Source organism: Bufo gargarizans, chromosome 5 (genome assembly GCF_014858855.1).
Source record: "Bufo gargarizans isolate SCDJY-AF-19 chromosome 5, ASM1485885v1, whole genome shotgun sequence".
Taxonomy (NCBI): Eukaryota; Metazoa; Chordata; class Amphibia; order Anura; family Bufonidae; genus Bufo; species Bufo gargarizans.
Window position 1 is genome coordinate 151,411,232 of NC_058084.1, and position 24,423 is coordinate 151,435,654.

At 47.8% G+C, this 24,423-nt stretch overlaps 1 protein-coding gene across 1 annotated transcript in view; it reads left to right on the forward strand.

The window, feature by feature from the left end:
• Positions 1 to 18,941, forward strand: part of CEP192 (centrosomal protein 192) — a 175,616-nt gene extending 156,675 nt beyond the window's left edge. The window contains 4 exon segments of the mRNA XM_044292847.1: positions 103 to 209; positions 2,941 to 3,064; positions 5,292 to 5,350; positions 18,167 to 18,941. Of these exon segments, the coding sequence (XP_044148782.1) occupies positions 103 to 209; positions 2,941 to 3,064; positions 5,292 to 5,350; positions 18,167 to 18,299 (423 nt within the window). The 3' untranslated portion in view covers positions 18,300 to 18,941.
• The last annotated feature ends 5,482 nt before the right edge of the window (positions 18,942 to 24,423 follow it).

Below are 24,423 nucleotides of genomic sequence, written 5' to 3' on the forward strand. Positions count from 1 at the left end.
GTATTAAATGGTTGTTGTCAATATCACATATTTGTTCCTTGCACTTCTATCTACACCTAAAAAGCTTGGAATAAGCTGTGTGACTCTTATTTTACCCTAAAGGGTTTCAAAGATGAAAGAGAATTTGCAAAAAGTTCATCAGAAGCTTTAGAAGTTCAAGCGAGGCCAAGGCAAAGATCTGGCTCGGAGGCATCTGCTCTAAAACCAGTGTACGTAAAAATAACTACCTTTTGGAATATAGGTGGAAATTTGTGTGTGGGATTTTATTTTTTATTATTTTTTTTTTATGGTTCTAATTTACATAATGTGGTCAAAACCTAGTGTATGTATGCTAACCCGCTTTACAACTGAAAGGTTTTTTTTGGTTTGCATAACAATCCTTTAACAGTTTCCCTGCCAAGGATGTATCGGATCAGTCTTGGCAGGCAACTCGGTGGTCAAGGACGTACCTCGTATGGCCTTGCCACCAATGGCTGGATCAGTGTAACAGGTAGAGATTAAAGCCATGCTTGTTTTTTCCTGCAGTTTTCATTCCCAAGCCTATTTCTAAGTACTGTAACTCATAATATATCACATGTAGACTGTACATGGTCCCAGGGAGAAGATGGCATGCACAGTAGTCCATGTTATCAACCCCCTACCCCCATCAATCAGCGAGCATTCTTGCTCTCTTCATCCAGGTCACAGTGCCAAATACGTTACATCAAACGCAACACAAACAATAGTTTACCTTTTAACACTGTCCCTATCATGTCCATACCCAATCTATACAGTAAAACATACAGACCACTAGCAGTACCATTACATGCTGCAGTAATAGTGATATCACTTGAGAGCAATATCTAATATATTTGACATAGTGACAAAACTTTAATCGGTGAGAGAAGGCATTTTTTACTCATTGACTTTCGCCATAAGTAATGGTTTTCAGTTACTGCAGATTTTCAGACACATGTAAGGGTTTTGTTTTTGCCCATATTATGGCTGCAACACGTGGGCCTCTTTTTTGGTTCATTGGAACATGAGGTACGACGCTCTGACTCGTTTTCTGATAAACAGCAGGCGGTTCAGGCGTTGTCTTCCTAATACGGGACTAATAAAGCCCCAAATTATACCGGTCTGAACGCTGCTTTAGATGATGGATTATATGAGGTTCAGGGATTTCTCTGTTAATTAGGATTATGGTTTGTAGAGGGGGGGATGGCAATTATTGTATATTCTACATAATTCCCAATTTGTGCGTGAGAAAGTTATTTAATGCATTCCCGCAATTTTTTTCATTTCTTTACCACATGCAGCATTGAATGTAAGACGTGTGGAATGAACTCCTTGCATCTTAGTTTCTTACAGACTATATTTACTTGTATAAGGTCTCTGCTACAGTATGCATTTTAATCACAAATTAGGAGTTTTGTCCAATTTTGCTAATAATATATTGCTGCAATGTTGTGGATCAGGAGAGTCCAAATCGGTGAAAGAAGAAAAAAAAAACTTGGAGGATGTACATGAGCATATCTGTTAAATATAGTAATCTCGGAAACCCCTTTAATGCTTTCAGGGTGGGTTAATAATTTGCTGTACTCAATACTAGGGATGAGCGAATCGACTTAGGATGAAACATCCGAGGTCGATTCACATAAAACTTGGTTCCAAACTTGGTGCCTCCTAAACGCTTGCGGCTCTAAAGAATCTTCGGCTCAGTGCTGCGCAGCCTGCTGTGTCTGCTCTGTGCTACTGCTGTTGATAGTGTAGCGTGGCCGAGCTCTGTTCGTTCCGCGGTACAGGAGCTTTTGTTTCCTGTACCCGGCCGGACTGACAGGAAGTGCTTACTTAGTGTGCACTTCCTTTCAGTCCGGCCGGGTACAAGAAACAAATGCTCCTGTACCGCGGACCGAACAGAGCTCGGCCACGCTACACAGGCTACACTAGAGGTGACAAGGGAGGGGGGGGGTGTAGAATGAGAGTGACAAGGGAGGGGGGTAGAATGAGAGTGACAAGGGAGGGGGGTAGAATGAGAGTGACAAGGGAGGGGGGTAGAATGAGAGTGACAAGGGAGGGGGGTAGAATGAGAGTGACGAGGGAGGGGGGGTAGAATGAGAGTGACGAGGGAGGGGGGGTAGAATGAGAGTGACGAGGGAGGGGGGGTAGAATGAGAGTGACGAGGGAGGGGGGGTAGAATGAGAGTGACGAGGGAGGGGGGGTAGAATGAGAGTGACGAGGGAGGGGGGTAGAATGAGAGTGACGAGGGAGGGGGGGAGAATGAGAGTGACGAGGGAGGGGGGGGGAGAATGAGAGTGACGAGGGAGGGGGGGAGAGTGACAAGGGAGGGGGGGGGAGAGTGACATTTTTTTTAAAATAACCACTTTGGGTGGCATTGTGTGTATAATATCTATGTATCTGTTTAACTTTATATTTTAATTCACTTTCCTTTTTTTTTTACTTAAAAAAAGTATTTTAAAAGTATTTGGGCAAAAATGCAGTTTCGGTCAAGGGCATCCGGAATTTTCGGTTTCGGACCAGAATTTTCATTTCGGTGCACCCCTAGTAATAACTTTACAAATTAATTTGTACTGTGTGGTACCTTTTGAACCGAACCAGAGTTCGGGAAATGGTTTTTCTCAGTACAAATTAATTTATGACGTTATTACCCAAAGTCTCACGAGACTTGGCGGAGAAATAACTTTGGCTCATCGGAGCCAATACATTCTAATACTGTACGGAACTCCTGCTCCGCACAGTATTGGAACAAAGTTTTATACGAATCAACTTCGCTCATCCCTACTCAATACATAGACTAGTGGGGGGGTATATAAATATTGTTTGCTCATGCGAGCCGAGCAGTATGGGGACTCATAAATACAATTTGGGACTTGTTACATTTTGATATTTACACATGATTTGCATACTTTTTATGCAATTTTATTATGTTGTATATACTAGGCAAGAGGAAGCAGTTCGGGGAGTTTTTGCCTCAGAAGACTTCTATACTTTTCCTTCTACACTTGTTGGTGAATCCAGCACATTGAAAGTGAACTTAAGGAACAACTCTTTCACAACGTATTTGGTAAGTGTTACAGTTCTTGTATTGGAGCTGAATGACTCCATTTGGGATCTCCATCAAAGATTTCGTCAAAAATAGCACAGAAAAGTCCACAAAAAAAAAGTTCTCCCGAATGAAATGCATTATAGCCAATGGGATCTGTTAGAAATGCTGGATTTGGCACATAACTGACTGGAACAGATGTAAAAGTTTCCTTTAAAGGGGTATTCTCATCACATACAATGGGGGCATATCTCTAGGATATGCCCCCATTGTCTGATAGGTGCAGGTCCCATCTCTGGGACCAGCACCTACAAGAAGAACAGAGGGGGAGCGCTGTGGCTGGAGTATCCCGGGTTTCCTGGGGTCCATCCACCACCAAGTGCTGCTCCCATACAAGTGAACGGGGGCGCACCACTCACGCGAAGCCCTGCTCCCATTCATTTCTATGGGGAAGACTGAAATGGCTGAGCCAGCGCTCGGCTATTTTCGGCGGACTTTTTGAAAAGAATAGAGGGCTGCTGCGCAAGCAGTGCGCCCTCCATTCATTTCTCTGCTCAGTTCTCGTGGTAGGTGCAGGTGCACCTTTGGGACCCGCACCTATCAGACAATGGGGGGCATATCCTAGCGATTTTCCCCCATTGTCTGTGAAAGTTAACTAAAGCTTTTTTATATGAAGTTTTAATATGTTAAAACTTCAAAAAAGGGTTTAGTTACTCTTTATGCAAATTATGTAAAGTGTGTGCATCTAAAGCAGCCAGGGCCAAATGTGTAGCTGTAATTTATTTTTTGTTACCATTTTGTTTTATCCTTTTATAACTCAAAACTAGTATTGTGGCAGGACAGCTTGAAATAGTCCAGGAAATATAGGTTGTTGTTTTTTTTTTTTTTTTTGTATATATAAATGGGAGTCAATTGCAAACTAAAGCAACAGTTCTGTGTGTAGTGTGGTGTATTCTCTATTTTTTGTTACATGTTTGTATGCATGATTCAGTAACATCAAAGTCACACTTAAGGTATGGTCACGAGACAGATTAATTTTTTTCCTACTCGTTTTACATTTTAATGCAGCGGTTCTTCCCGCAGCTTCAACCCCATTTTATGGGGCTAATCCTCAGTATGGACATGCGCAATGACTTCTGGTAGTGACCCAGCAGAAACTATAGCAAATAAAAGGAGATGTACTTCAGATCTGGTCTGTAAAACCAAGCAGAAATAACCCGCTGGGAGATAGAAAGCGGTACAGCCTCCCAGTGACAACAAAGGGAAGCAGATTCTGTGCACAATATTCAGTGTGAATGAGGCTGTATTTCAGGCTCATAGCTCAGATATTTGTAATGTAAGCAAGAATACGCATTCGGTGAGAGTTGGCCTTAAAGGGGTTTTCCCATCCCAGACAATAGGGACATATCGCTAGGATATGCCCCCATTGTCTGATAGGTGCGGGTCCCACCTCTGGGACCCGCACCTACAATGAGAACGGAGCGGGGAAATAAACGGAGGGCGCACTGTGCATGTGCAGCAGCTCTCCATTTATTTCTATGGGGCCGCCGAAAAAAGCTGGCTCAGTTATTTCGCTGGCTCAGTTATTTCAGTCTGCCCTATAGAAATTAATGGGAGTAGGGGCCACGCGTGCGCAGTGAGCTCCCATTCACTTCTATAGGAGCAGCGCTTGGTGGTTGATGGACCCTGGGAAATCCGGGGTCCTCCAGCCACAGCTCTCCCTGCTCCGTTCTCGTTGTAGATGCGGGTCCCAGTGGTCCTAGCGATATGCTCCCATTGTCTGTGATGGGAATACCCCTTTTAAAGGGGTTGTCTCACTTCAGCAAGTGACATTTATCATGTAGCGAAAGTTTAATACAAGCCACTTTCTAATGTATAGTGATTGTCCATATTGCTTGCTTTGCTGACTGGATTCATTTTCCCATCACATTGTACACTGCTTGTTTCCATGGTTATGACCACCATGCAATCCATCAGCAGTGGCCATGCTTGCACACTGTAGGGAAAAATGGTGCCGACCTTTCTGGTGGCCAGGACCATGGGAGTGCACATAGGACGGTGCTTGTATTAATTGTCTCTACATGATAAATGTTATTTGAAGTGAGACAACCCCTTTAAGAGCAATTGTCTCAGTGGTGAAAGTGATTAATATTTCCTTCTGCATGAAATCTGCATGACATGTTGTTTACTAAGAAAAATAATCTGCATGAGCATGTGTTTAAAAGACAAACCTTGTGTTAACTTCCAGCTGAGATTTGTAAGTCCAAAAGAACCATTTCACATGAAGCATTCAAAGTATTCCCTTAGGTAAGTGAGTTTGTTCTTACTGTGCGGGTACGGCCACACGTGGTGTATATGCTTCAGATTTTCCACAGTGGAATTGTATGCCAAAAGTGGATGAGTTTCCCCAACAAAATCTGTCTATAACTTGATATGTGGTGCGTATTTTTTTTATCTTTGGCATGTCCGTTTTCGCTGTGGATTTCGCCCCTGCAGTGCTGAGGGGGAAATCCATCGAAAATCGGCATGTAAACCATGAAGCTATGTGAGTAGAATCCCCAGCATATTTTCCACAAGAAAATACACCACCTGTGGCTGTGCCCTAAATGTGAGACTAATAAATGTCATCGTTACTGGGGAAAGGACATGACAGGGATCTATTCTATATCACTCAGGAGCACCTAGTCCTCGTGAGGGCATTCCTATACATATGCCCAAATTGAGTCTGCTTAAAACCTTTATTATTCAGGACTATGTGGTCCTAGCGGACCTAACCACAGTATTTTCTCTGACAAGGGTGACCCTGTCTGGTGCCTGCCTCCTACTAAATAAGCTCTGCTGTACCCCTAGCATGTCCTCCGTCCCAATATGACAGGGTTCCATTTAAGGACTCATCGGGGGACCATATGTTTATCTCCTTGGGTGATTGGGTACATGGCAAAGCTGTGAGATGGCTTACATTAGGCTGATCTTGCATCTAGTGCAAATGTAGCTGGTTGCATATGGCAAATGCATTGAGATGGTTATTTAAAATGTAATCTTCATTAGAATAGTACGTTAAGGACTGGCAGAATGACAGCTCTGTTCGTTGGATAGCCCTAGATAAATATGCAAACAGAGGAGCACAGCATTGATGTAATTTCAGAAGTTCTCACCAGTCATGCTACTGGGACCATGACCACCCTCACTCCTTTTCGCTAATCCAACTGATGGTCTCAGTGAAAGTGTTTTAAGAGGTTGTCAAATTTACAATTTTAGTTTACTCATCTGCTGTGGGGTCAGTACAGTAACTTGCCTCACCTTCACTAGCCTCTCCAATCCAGCAATGACAGAACTTCTTCCCTGGTCTGCAGCCATTGAGGTGGTGTTGTGGCTGCAGCGGTGACATCCCATATTCCACCGTAGCCAATCTGTGGTCTTGTGCAGTACACCACTTTAGCCATTGATTTGCTGCAGAGGTAAATGGGACATCTGGTTTGCAGCCACGGTAAAACCTCACTAACTGCAGTGTGGTGAAGAGGAAAGAGTGCGCGCCCCCCCCCTTCCCCATGCCAGATTAAAGGGGGTTCTCCAGGCTTTCTCTATTGATGATCTATCCTCAGTATATCAGATTGGCGGGAGTGCCAGCTTTATGGGTAAACTATGCACACATGCCGTCTCCCATCTCTTTCTGTCTGCTGCGGTATGTCTATGGAACAGCAGCAGTGGACAGGAAGAGAGAAGGGAGACTGTGCGTGCCATCTCCTCATACGGCTGATCGGCGGGGATGCTGGGTGTCGGACCCCCACCTTCGGTTATTGATGACTTATCCTGAGTATAGCTCATCAATAAAAAAAAGCCCGGACAACTCATTTAATATAATAACATTTTACATGTTTCTAAACTAAACTTTGTCTTAATCTAAAACTCCAGACGAATGGAGATAAAGACTCTGGGCAAGAAATAGTATACATAGAATTACTTCAAAAAAGTATATTCCGAAAACCATCCACCCAATCTAATCCATTACAAAAATACATAGTGTTCACATCGGTTAATATGTGGTTATGGAAGATGTTTTTGTTGGAAGGGTTCCTTTACAGTTTCCAGTCACCTGCCAATATGCTAACAGGACAAACTTCAATAGCAGACTGGAGAAAGAGCAACTCAGAAGACCCGGATTTAAAGTAGTGTGTGTGTGTGTGTGTGTGTGTGTGTGTGTATACAGTTGCAAGAAAAAGTATGTGAACCCTTTGGAATGATATGAATTTCTCCACAAATTGGTCATAAAATGTGATCTGATCTTCATCTAAGTCACAACAATAGACAATCTGTCACGGAAGGTGCACAGAAAACTAGAAGACACAAAATGAAGATCCGACTGACTGGATCCAAAACTAAGGAACCAAAGGAAGAGCCCTGCAACAGACCTGGCTCTCTCCCTAACTGCTCAGCCTATGCAAAAATCTCAATGGTAGATGATCGCATATCCTCGTTCCTCGACTGTATAACATCTGAACACCCTATAATAGGGGACACGACCACCGGCTCCCTACACTAGATACGGAGGGAGTCGGGGTCACCTGGGATCCAGCAAACAGGAAAACACGAATGAACAAAACTTATCTGTAGAAGACTCAGTAGTAGCATCCAGCATGCACACACTCCAGGAAGTTGTATAAACCGCAAAGTGATGCAGTATGGGAAGGGATTTAAAGGGATGCAATCAGTGCAACTACATGACAGCTGAGAGAGGCTAACGAGATGAGAAAAGGAAAGCAAAACAAAAGGAACCTCAAGGAGGAGGTTCTGAACGTCTGTCAGAGCTTCTCAGATGTCTGGTGGTGACACAATCAGTCTGCTTATACTAATAACACACACAGAATTAAATGTTACCATGTTTTTATTGAACACACCATGTAAACATTCACAGTGCAGGTGGAAAAAGTATGTGAACCCTTGGATTTAATAACTGGTTGAACCTCCTTTGGCAGCAATAACTTCAACCAAACGTTTCCTGTAGTTGCAGATCAGACGTGCACAACGGTCAGGAGTAATTCTTGACCATTCCTCTTTACAGAACTGTTTCAGTTCAGCAATATTTTTGGGATGTCTGGTGTGAATCGCTTTCTTGAGGTCATACCACAGCATCTCAATCGGGTTGAGGTCAGGACTCTGACTGGGCCACTCCAAAAGGCGTATTTTCTTCTGTTTAAGCCTTTCTGTTGTTGATTTACTTCTATGCTTTGGGTCATTGTCCTGTTGCAACACTTGTCTTCTGTTGAGCTTCAGCTGGTGGACAGATGGCCCTAAGTTCTCCTGCAAAATGTCTTGATAAACTTGGGAATTAATTTTTCCTTCGATGATAGCAATAAGTCCAGGCCCTGACGCAGCAAAGCAGCCCCAAACTATGATGCCTCCACCACCATACTTCACAGTTGGGATGAGGTTTTGATGTTGGTGTGCTGTGCCTCTTTTTCTCCACACATGGGGCCAGATTTATCATGACTCTGACAGCTCACTCCACTTTCACATATGGCTAAAGTCAGTTTTAGCCAAGTCAGATTTATGATCGGCCCTTTAAGACTGTAATAAATGTGGTTTGATGGTAGCAGTTTATCTATCAGTAAGCAGCTTTACAAAAGTCACACATCTTTACAAAAAAGTCGCAAGTTTTTCTGAAAAAGTCGCATGTTCTATTAAAAAGTCTCATAAGATGAGCATGGTCCTCACTGGAGTGAAATTGTGACTTTTGTGTGACTTTTTTAATAGTCCCAATAGTAAATCTGTCGAGATTCATTTACATGAGAACACGCCCACTTTCAGAAAACTGGCGAGCATAGTGCAGAGCAGAAAAAAGTCACAAATTTTTGCGCAGTTTAAGCGATTGTGCAAAAATTTGCGACTTTTTCACTCCATTATTCTGACTTGAGTTAATGATAAATCTGGCCCATAGTGTTGTGTTTCTTCCAAACAACTCAACTTTTGTTTCATCTGTCCACAGAATATTTTGCCACTACTGCTGTGGAACATCCAGGTGCTCTTGTGCAAACTGTAAACGTGCAGCAATGTTTGGACAGCAGTGGCTTCCGCTTCGGTATCCTCCCATGAAATCCATTCTTGTTTAGTGTTTTACGTATCGTAGATTCGCTAATAGGGATGTTAGCATATGCCAGAGACTTTTGTAAGTCTTTAGCTGTCACTCTAGGATGATTCTTCACTTCATTGAGCAGTCTGTGCTGTTCTCTTGCAGTCATTTTTACATGATGAACACTCCTAGGGAGAGTAGCAGCTGTGCTGAACTTTCTCCATTTATAGACAATTTGTCTTACCGTTGACTGATTAACAGCAAGGCTTTTGGAGATACTTTTATAACCCTTTCCAGCTTTATGCAAGTCAACAATTCTTAATCGTAGGTCTTCTGAGAGCTCTTTTGTGCGAGGCATCATTCACATCAGGCAATGCTTCTTGTGAAAAGCAAACCCAGAACTGGTGTGTGTTTTTTATAGGGCAGGGCAGCTGTAACCAACACCTCCAATCTCATCTCATTGATTGGACTCCAGTTGGCTGACACCTCACTCCAATTAGCTCTTGGAGATGTCATTAGTCTAGGGGTTCACATACTTTTCTCGCCCAGTTTCCTTGGGGGACACAGAAGACCTTGGGTATAGCTCATCTCCATAGGAGGCGTGACACTAAGTGAAGACTGTTAAGCCCCTCCTCCACAGCTATACCCTCAGCCTGGAGAGAGAGACTGCCAGTTTTTGCTTAGTGTCCAAGGAGGCAAGACACTCCCTGCTCTGCAGGGCTGTTTTCTCCTTTATTGTTTTAAAATTTTTGATTTTTACTTTTTCTTTTCTTTTTGTTCCAGAATACGGGACAACAGAGACGCACATGACCTCTCTGTTTCTCCCGGGGTTGAGCTGCGCCAGTGCCGGTCATCCGCACTGCTGCGGACCAGGGCAGCCCAGCTCCCCTGCATCCCGCCAGCGCAAGGGTCGCCCGCACGCCAAGCCCCTCTTCCAGCGTCCTGCCACTACGGTGCCAGTAGCTGAAGGGGCGACCCTGCTGGAACGGACCGAGGGTGAAGACATCTGTGGTGAGAGAGTGGCTTCTCCAGCCCTACGTCCCCTCCCTCCCCGGTCTCCTGCGTGACTGACCCCCATACTGGTAGCCTATCCGAGCAGAGTGGCTATAGGGTGGCCCTGCTGGACCTAGGGTGGTCCCTGGGGTGCCGCAAGGCGGCAATCTGCTCCCTCTCTTCCCCGCCATAGATCATACCGCTGGTGCAGGACGCGCGCAAAGAGGGGGCGCTTACCGGTGCGCTGCTCAGGACCTGCTGCCGCTCCTGACGGCATGGGTAATCCTGGGCGCCGCCAAAATTTAGTCCAGGCTTCGCGGCCTGCTGGCCCGCACCATCCGGTGCTCCTTCCTCGGGCCCCTGACTCTTCCGGGCCGCGGGGTGGGCACCCGCGGTCTGCATTGCATGTGCGCACTATGCTCTAACTAGGCCGGCCGACCATCCGTCCGGTTGGCCGGACGCCGCAAATTTGGGCCCAGACATCGCGGCCTACTGGGCCGCACCTCCACGCTCCTCTCGGGTCCCTGATTCTCCCGGCTGCCGGGTGGGCTCCCGCAGCCGGCATTGGATAGTGCTGTGTTCCAACAGGTCCCGGCCGGCCGTCGGTGCATTCCGGCCGGCCGGGGCGCTGCATAGTTTGTTCAGGCTTCGCGGCCTGCTGCGCACTTCCGGCGCTCGGGTTGGGCACCCGCGACCGGTACGGGGGCTCCCGCAGCCGGCTTAGGCCGGCCGATACTTTAAATACTTGCGGCCCCGGTCAGCCGGGCGACGCTAAAATTTAGGCCCCGGCTTCACGGCCTACTAGGCCGCAACATTCTGGCCTCTGGGGGGGGGGGGGGGGGCGGGAACTCTCCAGGCGCGGATTCTTCCCGCCTGGAGGTTCCCCCACCCCCAGGGGTTCGCTGCGCCGCCCACAGGCCAGATGCCTGTTAACCCTTTGGGTACTGGCCGGCTCCTGAGGGCCTGTGCCCCTGTATGGTGGCCCCCTTTCTGCCTCAGGGAGGCTGTAATATTAATAAATAAATAGTAATGATAATAATGATAATAAAAAAATAAAAAAATTCTATTATTTTGTTTTAAATAACTGGACTTGTGGGCTGCGCAGGACGCGGCAGCCTCATCATTCAGTACTGCTGTCTGTATGCATGCCCCCCTCTCTTAGGCGGTGTGTCGTGTTCCCCGGCCGCGGCGCCTCCCAGGCGTTTTTTCTAGCCCTCTCCCGGGATTCGGCGCTTGCCAAGTGCATGCAGATTTTTTTTCTGACCAGACTTCGTCACCCACTCCAGTTCTGGTGGCTGCAGGTGCATGACCCTCCTTCCTAGGCGGAATACTGCACTCTCCCTGGCTGCGGCCTGGCCTCGTGCATGATCCCCCTTTTCTAGGCGGACTGCTGCACTCTCGCCGGATGCTGTGTTGGCCATATGCACGACCCCCTTCCACAGGCGGGACGCTGCACTCACTGGATTCGCTGCCGGCTATGTGCATGAACCCTTCCATAGGTGGAATATTGCACTCTTACCGGATACGGTGCTGGCCATGTGCATGAACCCCTTCCATGAGAGGTATACTGCACTCTCCCCGGATAAGGAGGTATACTGCACTTTCCCCGGTTACGGTGCCGGCCATGTGCACGTTCCCCTTCCATAGGCGGAACACTGGATTCGCTGCCGGCCATGTGCATGAAACCTTCCATAGGCGGAATACTGCACTCTCACCGGATACGGTGCCGGCCGTGTGCGTGAACCCCTTTCATAGGTACACTGCACTCTCACTGGATCCGTTGCAGGCCATCTGCATGACCACCACCCCTCCCCCCCCCCCCCCTTCCGTTGGCGGTGTGCCGCACTCTCACTGGATTCGCTGCCGGCCATGGACATGTCTCCTTTCCTCAGGCGACATACGTGCACTCTCATCCATGGCGGCGCTCTCACTGGATGCGTGGCTGGCCATGTGCATGACCCCAACATTTCTGGGCGGAATACTGCACTCACTGGATGCGTTGCCGGTCATGAGCATGCCCTCTAACTTGGGTGGAATGCTGGCACTTCCATTGGATACGGTGCTGGTCTTGTGCATGGCCCCCCATTATTCCATGGGCGGCATTTTGCACGCTCACACGATCCACGGCTGTCCTTGTTTATGCTGTGCTGGACTGGTACACGTCCCCCTTCATTGGCGGAGTGGTGCACTCTCACGACATTCGGTGTTGGGTGGATTTTTGCACAATCACTTAATGATAGAATAACCTGTGCATGCCCCCTTTCACTAAAGTGGACCTTCCTGCGTTCTGCTGGATATGTGCGGCCATGGGCATGGCCCCCTTCTGGGCGGAGTATGGTATGTCCTACCTTTCCGGAGTAGGTACTGGCCTTGGCATCCTCCCCTTTTTTTGGGCAGGCCTCTGCAGTGGTTGCCAGGTACATTTTCCCCCTTTTCTGGGCGGACTGTTTGCGTTCCATCGCATGCCGTACTAGTCTTGTGCATGACTACCTTTCGGGTAGCACTTTGCACTCCCATTGTTCCGGTTGGACTCTGGCTGATTCTTCGCTGAGTGACTATTTTTTGCAGTGGGCGGACTTTCTTGTGCGCTCTATGCGTTGTTTGGGCCGTGTATGCCTTCTCCTCCCATAGGTGGGTTGGCCTTCTCACTGCTTACGGGGCTACTCGTCCGTATGCCCCCCTTTATCCTGAGATGTACTTTTTTCTCTTGGGATATGGTGCTTCCAGCAAGCCTTGCACTATTCTCTAAAGAGCTCATTCGGTCCAACTGTGTGGGCCTGAGGTGGTGTCCAACAAACAGCAGATGAATGCCCAATGTATTCAAAGGTATATACCTTTTTTTATAAGTAGACGGGCTCTACTTGTTCGCTACTGCACCTAGCTGGGTGGTACTCATTCCTTTCGTGGCCCTTCCGCCCGGGGTGTGTTCGTGGTCCCTAGATACGTACCCATTCGTCCTCCCGCGGCATTGTTCCCCTGCGCTAGTGGTCACATGCTCGGGAGTGCTGTTGTCTGCAGCGCCTCTCGAATTCTTCGTTGGCTCGTGCAGGACTGCGATTCCCTTGCCTGCTGCAATTTCCTCCTCTTCGGATGCAGTGTGGTATGAGTCCTTCCTCTTGGCGCCTCTGCGCTTCTGTCTGATCTGCTGCCAGGTTCGGGCTGCTATTCTCTGGAAGGTCACCCAACTTCTCTTGGGTGCTCGATTACCCAGGTCCGGAGGACCTCCGCCTTGGGTTCTCCAAGGTATTCGCCTTCTGCGAGGCGGTGGACCGGGCGTCTCTGTGTAGCGGGTTCTGCTTTTCAGCTGGCCTATGGCTTCCCTGTTGCCCACTCCTCCTCCTTTCGGTTGGAGGGTGTTATGCCGGCCTCTGTCTCCACTGCCTTATCTCGCCGGCTTTGTTTGGCTCCCGCTCGGTACGGATCACTCCGATGTGGCTTCCCGCCGGACTTCAGAGGCTGTTCTTTCACTGTCCTCCCCTCTGGGGAGAGCATGGTTGTTCATGTGGATGGTTCCGGTGTTCCTTTTGGCCTCGTGCTGTCTCCCTGGTTCACACTGGCTGTATTAGCTGTGTGCCTATTTACCGAGTCTACCGCGTGCTGTCCTCCCGCTGAGTGCAGATTGCATGGTCCTGCTGTAGACTTGCCTTCTTGATAACTTGGGGGGACTACCTTTTTCGATCCAGATTGTCCTTTGATCTCCCACACCGGGGCTGTACAACGTGGTTACATCAGCATGGACTTTTGCCTGTCTTCTCCTGGTATCTGGCGGATCCTTTGGGTTCTTTCCATCTGTCCTCTGCTCCCCCACTCGGGTGGATACGGGACAACGTTGTTCGAGGGCCGACGGGGCTAGTTTTGTCGACCCTTCTGCCCGTGTTACTGGTCTGCGCCTGATCACATTGGGTTTTCGCCCGCTTGCCAGGCGACTCCAGCGGGTTCGCTACTGTCCACTCCTGGCTGTGTTTCGTCCAGGATCTGTCGTAAGGCTTAGGGTTTTTTTGTATGGGGTTCTGTGGGAAGCTGTGCATTCCCCACTCTGAATTTCTCTCCCCATGGTTCTGTCTTTTACTTGGGGTGTCAAGTGTCGGCGCTGTTCTTCCTCTTCCAGCGTTCCCGGCCCTCTGGGCCTGCCAAGACCTTCTTCCTCGGAGTGGCTCTTTGGTTCCTCTGTACTGTCCTTCGGTACCGCCCTGGGACTATATACTGAGCTCTCGGCGCTCCAATCTTGTCCTTGGGGCAGTTACAGAGGTTCTCTCTACCCCTTCTGTCCGGTACGGTTGTGTTCTGTATCAGTCGTGTCTCTGACAGGTGCCGGAATGGCCCTTTTTTTGTTACGAGCCTTCTGTCTTTTCCGGGACAGGGCTGTTCTACATCCCGTTTTTCTTCGTTCCTTCCTTCCTTCTGAAGGTGGTGTTTGCCTTTCGCTTCAACACCTCACCTATTTGGACGTTGTTTGGGCCTTGCCGTTTTTTTTTACTTGGAGATCTCCGACTCTTGTAGATGTTCGGCCTCTTGGGTTTCCAGGAGGTCTGTGCATAGGGTTGACGGACTCCAGGGTGGTTGTCCTCCGCTTGCTCAGATTGGCTATTGCTGAGGTTTCCGCACCAAGGGCAGGATTCTGTCTTGGTGTCACCGTTCATTTCACCAGAGCGGTCGGTGCCTCCTGGGCCGGAGGCATTGGGCTTCGGCCATGCATTTGGGCAAGGCGGCCACAGGTCTACCTTGCACGCCTTGACAAGTTCTACAGGGTGCATACTCTGACTTTGGCAGATGCTGCCTGCCCCGCCTGGGTTTGCGGGCGGCGGTTCATTGATGCCTTTCGGGTGCTTCACCTTGGTGCTGTGGTCCCTCCCCCTTTTGGACTGCTTTTGAACGTCCCAAGGTCTTCTGTGTCCCCCAAGGAAACTGGGCGAGAAAACGAGATTTTTGTATAACTTACCAGTAAGTTTGCCTTTTCTCACTGCTTGGACACGCAACTGGCAGTCTCTCTCTCCAGGCTGAGGGTATAGCTGTGGAGGAGGGGCTTAACAGTCTTCACTTAGTGTCACGCCTCCTATGGAGATGAGCTATACCCAAGGTCTTCTGTGTCCCCCAAGGAAAGAGCGAGAAAGAGATTTTACTGGTAAGTTATACAAAAATCTCGTTTTTCCACCTGCACTGTGAATGTTTACATGGTGTGTTCAATAAAAACATGGTAACATTTAATTCTTTGTGTGTTATTAGTTTAAGCAGACTGATTGTCTATTGTTGTGACTTAGGCTACTTTCACACTAGCGTTCGGCTGTCCGCTTGTGAGCTCCGTTTGAAGGGGCTCACAAGCGGACCCGAACGCTTCCGTCCAGCCCCAATGCATTCTGAGTGGACGCGGATCCGCTCAGAATGCATCAGTCTGGCGGCGTTCAGCCTCCGCTCAGCAGGCGGACACCTGAACGCTGGCCGTGCGGAGGCGTGCAGATCCGATCAGACTTACAATGTAAGTCAATGGGGACGGATCCGTTTGAAGATGACACACTATGGCTCAATCTTCAAACGGATCCGTCCCCCATTGACTTTCAATGTAAAAGTCTGGACGGATCCGTCCAGGCTAATTTCACACTTAGAATTTTTTTTGACAATATAATGCAGACGGATCCGTTCTGAACGGAGCCACCGTCTGCATTATATGAGCGGATCCGTTCAGAACGGATCCGCTCGAACGCTAGTGTGAAAGTAGCCTTAGATGAAGATCAGATCACATTTTATGACCAATTTGTGCAGAAATCCATATCATTCTAAAGGGTTCACATACTTTTTCTTGCAACTGCATATATACACCTACATTCCTAAGTGTATACATAAAGCTAGTCATACAGTCTTGCAGGATGTGAACCATGTATAGTAGCACCTTCATCAGAGTGCTGAGCAGCCTGTCTGGGCTGAATATATCATATGAAACTGCTGCTCATATTCCCACTGTCCCAATAAGCGATATTGCTGTATTTGCACATGGTTGCTTAAGTGCTATTAAAAAATTAAATGCACTTTGTTTTCCTCTTATGATCCTGCATTTGATTTAATGGTATAATATGCTATACATGGAAGTAAACAGCTTTATCAGTTAGTAGTGTAGGGAACGGCAGGGTCCGACTGGGACCTTTTTAAAGAGGTTATGTGAAGCATTGGCATTTCACTAGGATATGCCACAATGTCTTGATATCTGCTGGGCCCACCTCTGGGACCCACAGCAATCTTTAGAACCGAGCCTGTAAACTGAATTAGAGCTGCAGCCTTCCATTCATTTCTATAGGACTGCTGAAAATGGGCAAGCACTGCCTCTGCTGTTTCTGTCAGTCCCATAGAAGTGAATGGAGCGGTGGCTGCACTTGCACGGTGCTCTTCCCATTTATTCCTATGGGACTTCTGAAAACAGCTGAGTGCACTGCTTGGCTATTTTCAGCACTCCCATAGAAATGAAAGGAGGCATGCGTGGTCCACTCTCCTTCACTTTGTGGGCTCCATTTTCGAGAGGGCTATCTGACATTGGTGTAATATCCTTGTGATATGCCACCAATGCTTAAGATGACACAACCACTTTAAAATTGTCCTGGAAGAAAACAAAGTGGTCCCATGTTGTAGGCGGATCCACATTGACAGATGACAGGGCCAACATAAGTTAGGTGGGCTAGCAGTCTCTCCCTCAAATCCCTTTCACCCTGATAGAGCTCTATTAGGGTGAATAAGACAAGGGATTAAAAGATCCCAGGTTCTAGCCCCTAAAGGGGGAAATAGTTATTAAATAAAAAGTTTAAAAATAAGTATAAATCACCCCCTTTCCCAATAATTACATATATAATTAATAAATAAATATATTACATAACTCCACGTCTGAAAAGTCCAAACTATTAAAATATTTTTAAAAATCTCCTATGCAGTGAACGTCTTAGGCTACTTTCACACTAGCGTTCGTCGGTCCGCTCGTGAGCTCCGTTTGAAGGGGCTCACGAGCGGACCCGAACGCCTCCGTCCAGCCCTGATGCAGTCTGAATGGAGCGGATCCGCTCAGACTGCATCAGTCTGGCGGCGTTCAGCCTCCGCTCCGCTCGCCTCCGGGCGGACAGCTGAACGCTGCTTGCAGCGTTCAGCTGTCCGCCCGGCCGTGCGGAGGCGAGCGGATCTGTTCAGACTTACAATGTAAGTCAATGGGAACGGATCCGCTTGAAGATGACACCATATGGCTCAATCTTCAAGCGGATCCGTCCCCCATTGACTTTACATTGAAAGTCTAAACGGATCCGCTCAGGCATCTTGCGCACTTAGAAATTTTTTAAGTTATTAATGCAGACGGATCCGTACTGAACGGAGCCTCCGTCTGCATTAATATGATCGGATCCGTTCAGAACGGATCCGATCAAGTGCAAGTGTGAAAGTAGCCTTAACAGAAAAAAAAAAAAAATCCACTGCGCGATTCGCCATATTTTTAGTCACCTTGTCCCCATAAAAAATAGGGTAGGACTGTTTGATTATGGGCCGGATGTTCCATAAAATGCGGAATGCACGCTGCTTTTTTGGTGGCTTATTTTTTTCGTGTGGTATAGTGTCACAATACTTTTTTATAGTATTGAAATAGTATTGGTATCGTGACAGCCCTAGTAGGGTCTATGTCCAGTCTGGCCCCTAGGGAACAATATATGGCTGGAGGAGTGCTCCCCTCATGGATACAACAGGGTCATAACTATTAGTCTACTGCGTTCTGCTATTAGCCAAATGGCACAATCCTATTATGTCCCATATTGGCTAGTAGTACAGTGGACCTGTCCCAATAATATAGTACCTTTATAATGTGGACCAGTCCCCAGATTATGCTGAACTATTTGTTTTATTTCATTTTATATGCAGCTAGATAGCTTTTATGTTATGTAGCCAAATTATGCAAAAAATCTCCTTCAAAAGTGTGTTCAAGTGAGATATATTTTTAGTTGACAGCATTAACATTTTATTACTGTTTGTATATCAGCAGGGGTTACTTTACTTCTGCATTACATTATATGTATGTTGCATCTAACATTATTCATTCATTTTTATAGAGCCCACCATTATATCAACCTGCCAGTGAAATTCAAACCCACATCTGCAGGCAGATTCGAATGCCACCTTGTTGTCCAGTCAGACGCCGGCGATATCTCTATTCCACTTGTTGGTGAAGCACTGATGAAGTGAAATGGAAATGGCGTGTAACACGAATATGCTGCTATGTAACGTTCATAATGTCCAAGTGCTGCACACGAACTGTACATGTTCAGTATTGATGCGCGTGCTTTTTACTAAAGCTGTTTGGTGGTGAATGGCTACTCCCAACCCCTCTGTTATTAGGATACAGGATTTTTAGGAGACACTGGGGAGTCGTGAATAACATTGAGAGTAAATTTGCATCCCTTTATGATACCGTTCAGCATCAGAGATATTCTAGCATTGCTATTTGCCAATACGATGCATAAACAGCGTTGTTGCCGATGCGTCCCTGGATGTCGCACTAAATCATCTTTACCTGCTGTAATGTGCAGTAATCTCTATGCTTAGAGTTCTCTAAACCCAGGCTGAATTTGCACCTTGAATTGTATGAATCTCCTATTGAAGGAGAAAAATCTTTCTTGAACTGGTGTTAATAACTCCAACATGTGAGTGCTTTAATATCTATGTGAGAGATTTTAGTCCAAAGATCTATTTCATTGTGCCTTTTGCTTTACTCTTTTTCAAAGGGGTGGGGGAATAGCAATTTTTAAGAACTGTAAATCCGTCTGTATTTTTATATTGCTTGTAAAACAGAAAAGTGTGATTTTTTTTTTTTTTTCCTTTTTGAAGTAGGTATATGTCTGTGTCTATTTATTTTCATGAAATAAACTGATTTGCGTCTTCACTGTCTACCATTCTTATTTACGGTAAATTTTTCTAGCTACTGCATGAAATAAAAGTAATATTTCAAGAGGTACAGGTCAATAAATCAGACTTGTATTGTGAAATATGACACAGGTAACATTGAAAGAAGGCGATTTGGAAGTCTTGTTCTAAAGTTTCAACAGGTATTATTTTATTGTGCTGACATATACCACAGCGCTTTAAGACATTATCACGTCTTTGGAGTGGGGAAGGAAACCTGCACAAACACGGGGAGAACATACAAACTCCATGCAGATGTTGCCCTTAGTCAAACCTAGGACGCCAGCGCTGCAATTCGCCAGTACTAACCACTGAGCCACTGTGCTGCCCACTCATAGACCTGTATATTTATATTTTTATCTAGTCCTGGTTATAACTTTAGCAGTTTTCCTTTAATCATTTATGACGGTAGCTGTAGTTTTGTAATGTATTTCTTTTACCTTTTTATTGATCCTATCTTCCGTTCTGGGCTGTGGTCACATGACCATGTTCATGCAGCTTTCTTATTTCCTGTGATGGTATGTCCATGGGCGTGTCAAAGCAGTGATAGGGGAGTGGTTATGTAAAAAGATGGGTGGGAGGAGCTAAAAACTAACTGGGTGGTGCTGAAGCTATGGCAGAGAAAGAAGTGCATCATGGGTTTGGTTGGACACAACAACAGGAAGTGCTACATACAGGATGGAAACAAACCAGAGTGATCATTTTACATGGTGAAATTGAGTCATAAGAGTCCACATTGAAAAAAAATGCATGAGGAAGATGTACACTAGGTAAGCAACTACATGAGCATATCTGTTAAAAACCATAGTAATCCCATAGTAAACATACCGCTACACCATGTGAGCCCGGCATAGCAGTTCTAATCTGGGACTGATCATTTGGGAAAGGAATTCAGTTTTCTCGCCCATATTCATTGGGGACACAGACCTTGGGTATAGCTATGTCCTCTAGGAGGCGTTGACGCTAGTAAAAGCTGTTAGCTCCTCCCCTGGCAGCTATACCCCCTCCTGCCTGGTGAGAGAGCTTCAGTTTTTCTCTAGTGTCAGGAGGCAAGACCTCCCTGCTCTGCATTTTTTTTTTTTTTTTTAGTTAATTTTTTTCTTTTTCAGATGGGGAAAACAGTGGTCGCCTTGCCTCCCTGTTCTCCCGGGGTCGAGTTGGGTCAGTGCCGGTAACCTGCACTGCTGCCTCCCCCACAGAAGACAAGGTGGACCAGGGCAGCCTCGCTCCCCTGTATCCTGCCAGCCAAGGGGTCACCTAGGTCTGCTAAAGAAAAGACCCTCCCGCCATACCAGACTCCTGCCACTCCGGTGCCAGCTGCTGAGGAGGTGACCTTATAGGCCCACTTAGGGGAGGGTGAAGAGATGAGGAGGAACATGAGGCGAGTACACGGGACTAGGTGAGTATGTTAACCCTCTCCCTCCCTCCCTATTTGGCAAGCATCTGGCTCTCTGCTGCCCCCTCCCTCCCCAGGCCAGACACCGGGTTTAATTTATCCTAGCCCTGGACCTTTGGTGGATTCCCTCCCCTCTGTGCCGACACAGTAAGTGCCCAGCATCGCCGGTGCTGGCAGAGCAGCGGCACTGACGTCTCCGCTTACTATGTGGATGTTACTGACACGGTCACATAGGGGGTTGATTGCCACTTCTCCTGCAGGCACTTTTAGGCACAGCAGGTGGCCAAGCGCACCGCTGTGCTCCGAATTATTTTTTACCTCTCTACAGGAGGGGAGCGGAGGAGGTTCCCGCTACCAGCGCCATAATCCGCCATTCCAGGGAGCGGGTGCTAAGCGCGCTGCTCCAGGAGAGAACCGCTATCACTGTCTCCGGGTGCAGTTAAATTTTAGGCCCCAGCTTCATTTTGGGCCTACCCCTTACTTCCTCTGGCCCACGCGCTGTTGTCCACAACCGGAAGGCACATGCAAATGGCACATACGTTCCGGGCGGCGCACTTCCCATTCTGTGCCCCAGCCGCCCTGACAGTACAGAGGAGGTGCATTCCAGTCGGCCGTGTCCATAACTTAGGCCCCGGGGGGGGCGGCGACTTCGGTCTGGTGCGAATTGTCCTGCCTTACTTCCCCCCTCCCCCAATAGCCTGTAGAGCCTCGCCCCCATTTTTTCAAGACAGTTAACCCTTCCTGGCCAGCCATCTCTTGAGGCTGACGTAGGGTTATGCCTATCTGCAGGGCAATGGGTTTAATGCTGCTGATTTAACCCCTTCCTGCCTCTTGTCACCTGAGGCTGGGCATCCCAGTTTTATTTAAAAATCAAATAAAGTCCATAAAGGATTCGGGTCCTGCACCATTAGGCCTCATCACCGCAGTGTCAGACTGGGCCCGTGTCCTAGCACGGACAGAGGACCTCTTAGTTCCCAATCCACCCTCGGGGGTCGCTTGATTGGTACTCTCCACCTGCGTAATCCAATGGTGGACCTCTGGACCTTCCCAATCACCCTCCGGGTTGTTTGGTTGATGAGCACTGCCTGTGCACTCCAATGCTGGATCTCCAGACTTCCCAATCTCCCTCCAGGTTCGTTTGGTTGATAAAGAACCGCCTGCACTATCCGGTGAGTGAACCTCTAGAAGTTCCCATTCCACCCCCGGGTAGTTTGGTTGATGACTCCCACCGGCGAGCCTGCGACTGCCATGGGCAAGGTTCTGAGAGGTAGGACTACACACAGCGGGCCAGAGCAGGATATTTTCCCCCTCTGTCACCTCCACACTCCCACCCTTCCTCCCTAGTGTCCCGCTCAGACGCACCCTCCCTCTCTGGAGACGTTCAGTCCTAAGGGGGGTGGGAATCAATTGTTCGGTCTCTGCCGTGATTCCAGTGCGATCTTCCAGGATGGCGTCAGAGGTAGACAGCAGTACTTGTATGCATTACCCCCTTCGTTTGGCGGGGTATTTGTACTACTACTGCAGTACTCCCTTGGATATTACCTCCCTCCATTGGGGTCTACCGCACTAGAACCTTTCAGTGCCAGCAGTAGGCGTTCCCCCTTTTAGTAGGTGGTGGCACTGCATTCCCACTGGGGACAGTACTATATGGATTAGCCTCTTTCATAGGTGGCGCTATGGCATTATCCCTGGTTCAGTGTTTACGGTCTGTCTTACCCCCTTACGTAGGTGGGGTATTGATACAGGACTCTCCATATGCCTTGCCCTTTCCGTAAGAGGCGTATTCTCTCTACTTGGATTCAGTTCCTGCTAGATGCATTACTGCATTGCCACACTTCATGGTGCAGTACTTGCACTACGACTGAGTGCAGTGCTTGCTGTAAGCATTTCCCCCTTTCTTGGTGGGATAATTGCAACATTGCCCCTTCCACAAGTGATCCACTACCGTGGGGAATGAGTGCACTTCACCTATGCCACGGCTATAGGTGCCTTTAGCGTTTTCTACAAGTGGAGCGTAGTGAGTATAGTCGCACGTTGGTGCCCTGTATTCTTCCTCTATTAGTATTTCGGTGCCACCAGCAGATAATGTGGCTGTTTCCAGGTTGTGTCCTTTTCCCTCTGTGCCGTTTGGGGCATGAATATGACAACCTCTCTCCTCAGTGGGTCGTCCAGCGTCACTCATGTGTCCTAGTGTACCCCATCTCCATGGTCCTCCACTGTTCCAATATGTGTCTTCAACAATATGTAGTGCGTACACCATGGCACGTAATATTGTGGTATAATAAGTCGAGTGTTACACTGACTCTATTCTCATTCCACCATTCCTAATGTGGGAAGTGGTTGTGCTGACACTCTGGTTTAGCTTTGCAGCCTGTTCTCCTCCGCTGGTGCTGATTTTACGCTGGTACTAGCGTTCGCAGTCGCTACAGTGGGGCAATCCCTCAGGTAGGGGTTCTTCCCTGATGCTGGCTTGTTCAATGCCCTTCCCAGGTGGAGTGTTTAAGGTTAGCTATTACATACTCTGGCTCCTCCTCATGATGGAAAAGTTGAGCACATTTGTGGATATTTATTGTATCTGTGCATCATGCTTTTTAAATTTGTATGTTCTGACTATAAAATAAAAAAAAGTTAGCTCTCCTTCCCTGGGGCAGTATGATACCGTGGCTTCTACCGGATTCCTCTACTCTGCCCCTCAGTTTGTGCTGGCGGGGCACGCTGCAGCTCCTACGGTATGGGGGTCCTGGAGTAGGCATTACATACTCTGGCTCCTCCTGCACGGCTCCTTCGTCAGGTGACTGATTCTTCTAACGCCGAATTCGGTGGCGTATTCTGCATGGCCTCCTCCTTAGGCAGAGTATGACACTGCCGCTATCATCCGGTGGCTACTTCTGTGTACTGCCAGTCTCGAATGGAGAATGGGCTTCGCCCTGCCCCCTTTTCCTTCCATTTTTTTCCTTCTCTGGCTCAAGGTTCACGGCCACTCCGCAAACCTTGGTAGCTCCTACGTTGTTACTTACCCTCATCTACGTTGATGCAGGGTATTGGTTCTGTGTTTTTTTTTCTGCCAGTCTTGTTCCGGACTGACTTTTGGGCTGTGACGTTTCCATATTCCTGCTTCTACAGGTGAATCCTACCTGTTGGTCCTGGGTGTACTACCCGTATCTAAAACTACCTCTCTTGAGACTTGACTAGTGACTGCCATGTCAGTCCGATGTAGTCATGCCTTTTCACTGCACAATCCATGGCTAGACTAGGATACTCACCACGCCAGACTGAGCGGGGGTGCTGCCACAACTGTTGATGGAGTTTCGTTCCTGGAACGGAACACCCCTCTATTCTTCCTCCTTGAGGCAGGAGTTTTTTCTCTCATCTTGGACGAAATTTCCGTCGAGCAGTGTTGCTACATTGTCAATACACGGTCGCTGACGGAACTCCACCGCCAGTGATTCTCATATCATCTCTACTTTTACCTATCCAATGTGTTGATTCCTTGGCTTGCGGTTGGACATGCCTCATTCAGGCGTTTTTTTTCTCTGTAGTTTACCAGCCAGCTTCTCAGTCTCCCCACGAGCGCTTTCCTTTAGCAGGGGTGGATCCTGCGGTCCTGGGTTTTTGGTTGGACATTAGTTTCTTGCTGGGTCAGGTTCGGCGCTGTGTATCCTCTCCAGCGTCCTCTTACTCTCACCCGGGGCCCATAATACCTTCCTTCAGGGAATGGCACATACGGTTCCTCTATATTGTCCTCCTTTAACACCTTGGGATCTGACCTTAGTCCTTTCAGCGCTCTGGAATTCTCCCCTTGAACCCTTGCGGGAGATGTCACTCCGACTCCTGTCCTGGAAGGTCTGTTTTTTCTTGTGGCTATCACATCCATCAGACGGGTGTCTGGGTTGGGGAGCTCTCTTGCAGAGCTCCTCCTGGTTCTGACGGGGATAAGCGGTTCCCCGGCCCGTTCTTTCCTTTCTCCCGACGGTGTTCTCTGATTTCCATTTCAATGAAGAAATGCTTCCA